At 55.2% G+C, this 6,227-nt stretch overlaps 1 protein-coding gene across 1 annotated transcript; it reads left to right on the forward strand.

Annotated features, from left to right (window-relative positions):
- The first annotated feature begins 240 nt into the window (after positions 1-240).
- Positions 241-5,800, forward strand: LOC123628634 (complement factor properdin). Its single transcript, XM_045538487.1, has 9 exons — positions 241-477; positions 577-724; positions 1,973-2,148; positions 2,585-2,755; positions 2,893-3,084; positions 3,287-3,460; positions 3,712-3,903; positions 4,060-4,171; positions 5,572-5,800. Exons 1-9 carry the CDS (start codon positions 270-272, stop codon positions 5,735-5,737), a joined length of 1,539 nt encoding a protein of 512 aa, XP_045394443.1. The 5' UTR covers positions 241-269; the 3' UTR covers positions 5,738-5,800.
- Positions 5,801-6,227: the final 427 nt, after the last annotated feature.

The following is a 6,227-nucleotide window of genomic DNA, read 5'->3' on the forward strand; positions in this document are numbered from 1 at the left end:
GATAGGGAAACTGAGGCTCAGAGATGTAAGTGAACTTGCCCAAGATCACACAGCGAGGAAGTTGCTCCAAACTCCTATGTTCCATTTCCCCTCACTGAGAATTTGTCCAAGGAATGTTGACTGAGCACTGAAAAGTTGCTGGGGGGAGCATGAGGTGGTGGGGATATGGTGACAAAACAGGATCAAGGGTGAAACAGGAAATCAGGAGGGAAAGTAGAGGAGGAGGCAGAGGGGATGGGGGAGAAGTCAGAGCTGAAGAGGCCTGCAGGATGCCCTATCCTCTCCACCACCCCGCCCTTCGCCCTCCCAGTTCCTTTTTCTCTGCTGACTCGAGGAACAGGTCAACCCAGATAAAGCTGGGCTTCTTCCTCTTGGCACGGGGGCAGGAGCCAGTGCTCAACATGACTGCCCGTGCACAAGCCCCTCGATGGTTGCTGCTGCTGCTGCTGCTGCCGCTGCTCACCCTGCCAGCCACAGGTGAGCAGGTGAGGGCCCCAGCTGGACCCCAGGGGTGCTCAGGCCCACCCCATTCCTGACCATGCCTCACCCACCCACCTATCCCTGCCCGCATTACAGGTTCAGACCCCGTGCTCTGCTTCACCCAGTATGAGGAATCCTCTGGCAAGTGCAAGGGCCTCCTGGGAAGTGTCAAGGTGGAAGACTGCTGTCTCAACGCTGCCTTTGCCTTCCAGAAAGATGGCAGCAAGATCTGTCACACATGCAGGTTAGGGGAAACTTGGGGTGGGGGGGGAGGCAAAAATGACTGACCGTGGGATGACCCAGAACTGGCCGTTTTCCTTCTCTGGGATTTCCAAGGGCGGCCCTGAGGCCCTGATCATGACCATAGCTCAGGGTTTCTCAACCTTGGCCCTATTAACATTTGGGGCTGGAAAATTCTTTTTTGAGTTAGGGGCATGCTGACCTATGTATTGTGGGACATTTTATAACATTCCTGGCCTTCCACTAGCTGCCAGTAACGACTCCACTCATCAACTGTGACAACCAAAAATGTCTCCAGACATTGCCAAATGTCCCCTGGGGGATGAAATCACCCCTGGTTGAGAACCACTGCCGTAGCTCACATATGTTGACCACTTCCTGCACTCTGGAAGTGTCGCGGGCAGGCTGCAGCTCAGGTACTTCTGAAGGTAACTCTAGTGTCCTAATTGTGACGACAGCTCATATTTATTGAGTGCTTACTATATACGGACACACTGCTGGAGTGGAAGAGTTTAGGGAATTCTGAGGGCAGCTCCAAGCCCCTAATTATGATGATACTCCACATCCATTGAGCACTTCCTCCATACCAGATGCATTGCAGAGGGGAGGGCTCAGCTTGAGAATTTCTGAGGGTAGCTCTAGTCTCCTAATTGTGATTTCCAGCTTGCATGTATCGAGCCCTTACTGTATTCCAGATCTATTTTCTAATTGCTTATGGTACATTCTGGATATGCTGTGGGGATGGGGAGCTTGGAGATTTTTGAGGGCAGCTCTGGACTCCTAGTCATGTCACCAGTTCGCGTCTATTAACAGCATACCTGGTGCTAGGCAGGGGGTAAGGGTAGATCTGGGGGATTTCTCAGGAGGCCTCTGAGCTTGTTGGGATGATGGCTCCTGTTTGTTAAGCACTTCCTGTTTGCCTGCTACTGTGCAGGGTGGTGACCTGGTGAGTTTGTCACAGCAGCTCCAGGCCCCTAGTCCTTACATTTGCTTACTGTGTCCCTGCTTGTCCTTGGGGGCCTTCTAACTCCAGGTCCCTGGTCATGAAGGTAAATGACATTTGTCAAGCCCTTACTGTATGCCCACCTCTTCCCATTCAATCCCCCAACATCCCTAAGAGGTTGGTACTCATCAGTCCATCCCACACACATTTAGCCAGCACCCCCTTGTATGCCTACTTATACTCCAGAGTCCTGAAATGCCATCCTTGACAGCTCGCAGCAGGATGGGACACATGTGCTCTTCTCTACAGGTTCCCACGGTGGTCACCATGGTCCACATGGGCCCCCTGCTCAGTGAAGTGCTCTGAGGGATCCCAGCTGCGGCATCGGCGCTGCGTGGGCCGGGATGGGAGCTGCTCTGAGAAGGCAGTGCCTGGGACCCTCGAGTGGCAGCTACAGGCCTGTGAGGAGCAGTCGTGCTGTCCTGGTGAGGAGGACAGGAAGGCGGGCAAATAATCCCTGCTAACCAGCACTGGGATAATCAATGCAGGGGCACTGAGGGCAGGCCTATGCCTGATGTTTGTGAAGACAGAAGGGACAGAGTGGTGAGAGGCGAGGTTAGAAAGGTGAGGGGAGCCTGATTCTTAGGGGCCATGATGAGGACATTGCCTTTTAGTCTGAGTGATCTGGATTGTGGGCAGGGGAGAAATGTGATCTGACTTGGGTTGGGAGGAGGACAGACTGTATGTGGTGAGGGACCAATGTGAAGGCTGCTGTGGTCATCCAGGGGAGCAGTGATGGTGGGTCAAGTGTGGTGGCAGAGAATACGAGGACAGGATTAGCTGATGTGGGGCACACAAGGAAGCAAGGAGCCCTGAATGACACCCTACCTCCATCCCGTCCCCCTCTCTTCTCTCCCACAGTGATGGGTGGCTGGTCTGACTGGGGACCCTGGAAGCCTTGCTCTGTCACCTGTTCCAAAGGGATCCAGATCCGTGAGCGAGCTTGTAATCGCCCTGCCCCCAAGTGTGGAGGCCACTGCCCAGGAGAGGCACAGGAATCACAAGACTGTGACACCAAGCAAGTCTGCCCCAGTGAGTGAGGGCAGCCACAGGACACCAATGGGGACACCCAGGGTGGGTCTGTGGGGTTACAGCAGGGAACTGCCAGGGTGAGAAGACTTCAGCACATATAACCACACTTGCATCCCCCTACCCCCACCCCACCACAGCACATGGGGCCTGGGCCGCCTGGGGCTCCTGGAGCTCCTGCTCAGGCTCCTGCCACGGGGGACCCCACGCACCTATGGAAAGGCGAAGCCGCACGTGTTCTGCACCTGAGCCCTCCCAGCAACCTCCTGGGAAGCCCTGCCCAGGGCCAGCCTATGAGCAGCGGGGCTGCACTGGCCTGCCGCCCTGCCCAGGTATGCAGATATGAGGCCTCTGACACTCTGCCGGTGGGGCTCTTGATTCAGGGTACAGATGCTCTGCCATTTCAGCGGGTAGAGTTCCTATACGATGTGACGATGGAGCCCTTCGTCTGGGGACAGTCTGCCTCAAGGGTCTAGGGGCAGAGGGGAGGGATTAAGGTGGCCTTTGTGCTCACTCCCTTTCCTCCTCCAACAGTGGCTGGGGGCTGGGGGCCATGGGGCCCTATGATCCCCTGCCCTGTGACCTGTGGCCTGGGCCAGACCATGGAACAACGGACATGTGATCACCCTGTGCCCCAGCACGGGGGCCCCTTCTGTGCTGGTGATGCCACCCGGACCCACATCTGCAACACGGCCGTGCCCTGCCCTGGTCAGCACCTCAGGATGCACCATTTCCATGCCTAAGCCCCCTGCCCATCTCTGTTGCCCAGTTCCTGCTGCTTAGGCCTTGTTCCTGTCTCTAATTCCTCCTTTCCTGGCCCTAATGCCTTAGTTCCACCTCTGATCCCCCATCCCCGCATCTGATTGCCCCCACTCCCTCCCACAGTCCTCATTTCTTCCTCTGAGCCCCCTTGCTGGTTCCCAGCTTTGGTCTGCTCCCCTGTTGCCCTGTCTCTGCAGTGGATGGAGAGTGGGAAGCCTGGGGGCAGTGGAACACCTGCACCCGCCTGAACATAAAGTCCATCAGCTGTAATGAAATCCCAGGCCAGCAGACACGCTTACGGACCTGCAAGGGCCGCAAGTTTAACGGACAGCGATGTGCCGGCCCATACCAGGATATCCGGCACTGCTACAACATCCAGGGCTGCGTCTGTGAGTGCCCCACAGATTACGCTGTGAGGGTGGGGCAGCCCATGCAAGGACAAGGGTTTTCCAACTCTGCTATGGACCCCATGTCCCTGCAGTCTGTCTCTCACCTTCCCACTGAGACCTCCAATTCTGACTCTGTGATCTCCACCCCTATTGCAGTGAAAGGCTCATGGTCAGAGTGGAGTACCTGGGGGCTGTGCATGCCTCCGTGTGGACCCAAGCCCACCCGTGCCCGCCGTCGCCTCTGCACAGCCTTGCTCCCCAAGTACCCGTGAGTGAGGGGGCAGAGTGCCTGGGAGGGGTTCAGGATATCAAAGGTGTGAGAATCGGCTACCCCAGGCAACCAGGGCTTCCACCACCGGGTCTAAGGTGTCTGCCTTGCCAGGTGCCATCTCCCAGCTGCAGGAAGTGGGGCAAAACTAAAGGAGATGAGGAAGAAGCTATTGGGGGAGATTTCTTAGCCTCTGTGCCCCTCAGTCACTTGCTCAGTCACTCAGCCATTCTCCCATTCCCTCAGTCCTTCAAGTGTCATTGACTCTGACCTCTCAGTTGCCCATGCTTTGAGTTGCTCAGTCACTCAGGCCTCCATTCACTTACTCACCCCTGCAGTTGCCTACACCTCCATTCACTCACTTGCCATCTCATTGTCCCAAGGCACTCCAAGGTCTTTTCAGCAACAGTTGTAGACATAAAGAACCCAGATCCCATGAATCCCCCAAGGGACCTAGCAAGGACCTGACACAAGACATGTGAAGAGCAACTGGTGCATGGAAAAGAGACTGCCACCTCAGCCTAGGTCCAGGAAGCTGATCAGGACTCCCAGGGCATGTAGGGGTCAGGAAAGGAATCCCTGGCATCAAGACTTTGATCAGAATCCTGGACACAAGTTATTGGCCACCAAAAGTGTTTCCCAGTGACAGAGTGGCCTAGGTTTAGAGGGGGTTCAAATACTCACCCCTTATTTCATTCCACATACATCAAGCTACCAGATTAAGTGCACTGTCCCCAGATCGTGGAAGGCCTGCCATCTGGGAAGGGATCTCTCAGCTATAGGGTTTAGAGTAGGTCCTGAAGATGAGTTAGAGGTGTTGAATGGAGGCGCAAAGGACTTGAATGAGTGAGAGAGTGAATGGGGAAGGACTAATTGAGAGAATTGGGGTGAGAGTGAATGGAGGGCTTGCCTAGTGGGAGAAAGAACCCAGGCAAAGACCTTTCTGGACATGAGACTGAGTTTGGATAAAGTAAAGGAGAGAGAGAGAGCTTGGCATGGGGCAGGGATTGGGCCCAACAATAAGGCCTTGAATGTCAGGACAAGGCACTTGAGTTTTTTGCTGGGGGCAGTGGGGAGAGATATAAAGGGTTTAGGAGGTAAGAAAAGGTAGCTCGTGTCAACAAGAAACAATCACCAGCATTTATTGAGCACTTACTATATGTCAGGCACTGCTCTGAGCACTTTACCTGAATTAACTTATTTATCCTCACTCATCCCCATGAGGTGGGTATTAATAGTATTGCTATTATTCTCATTTTGCAGACAAGGGGAACAGGCTTGGGGAAGATAAATTGCCCAATATCTCACAGCTAAAAAGAGCACAAGTAGGCACCCAAGAGTCTGTCGAATGCATTCTTGCCTTCCCTAAGTTTCTCCCCTTCATTTCCCCAATGCCCCAGGCCCACCGTTTCCGTGGTAGAAGGTCAGGGTGAGAAGAACGTGACCTTCTGGGGGACACCACGGACACTGTGCGACGCGCTGCAGGGGCAGAGACTGGTGGTGGAGGAGAATCGGCCATGCCTACACGTGCCTGCCTGCAAAGACCCTGAGGATGAGAAGCTCTAACACCTCTCCCTTCCACTCTGACCCTCTGAACTCCCAAACCTCAATAAACCAGCCTCTTCGGGCTCTTCTAAGATTCCTTAAAGGGGGAAAAGCAACCTATCCCCTTCCCAAGAAGTGGGGGCAATAGCATCCTCTCGGGCAAAGGGCACAGCACAGGCAAAGTCGCAGCGGCCTGTGTGGAAAAACAGTATTTCCGCTGTGGCCGCAGTTTGGCAGGAGGGGAGGTAAGTGTCCAGCCTCAGCCTCCCTTCGCCGCCGCTTCTGTGACCCCAATGTCTGGGCCCCCGACCCCGCTAGTGCCCTGGGGCCGCCCAGCACATCCCTCTGCAGAGCTCCGCGGTACGGGTTTCCTGATTGGCTGCTCGTCCCGGCAGGCACTTCTTGATTGGCTAGCGTGCTTGTTGCCATCTCCCCGCCTCCTGAAGCTCCCTAGGTTCCCACCCGCCCGAGCCTCTCTGCTGGCGGATTCCGCGTCAGTTGCCCGTGAAAG

Source organism: Lemur catta, chromosome X, assembly GCF_020740605.2.
Source record: "Lemur catta isolate mLemCat1 chromosome X, mLemCat1.pri, whole genome shotgun sequence".
Taxonomy (NCBI): domain Eukaryota; kingdom Metazoa; phylum Chordata; class Mammalia; order Primates; family Lemuridae; genus Lemur; species Lemur catta.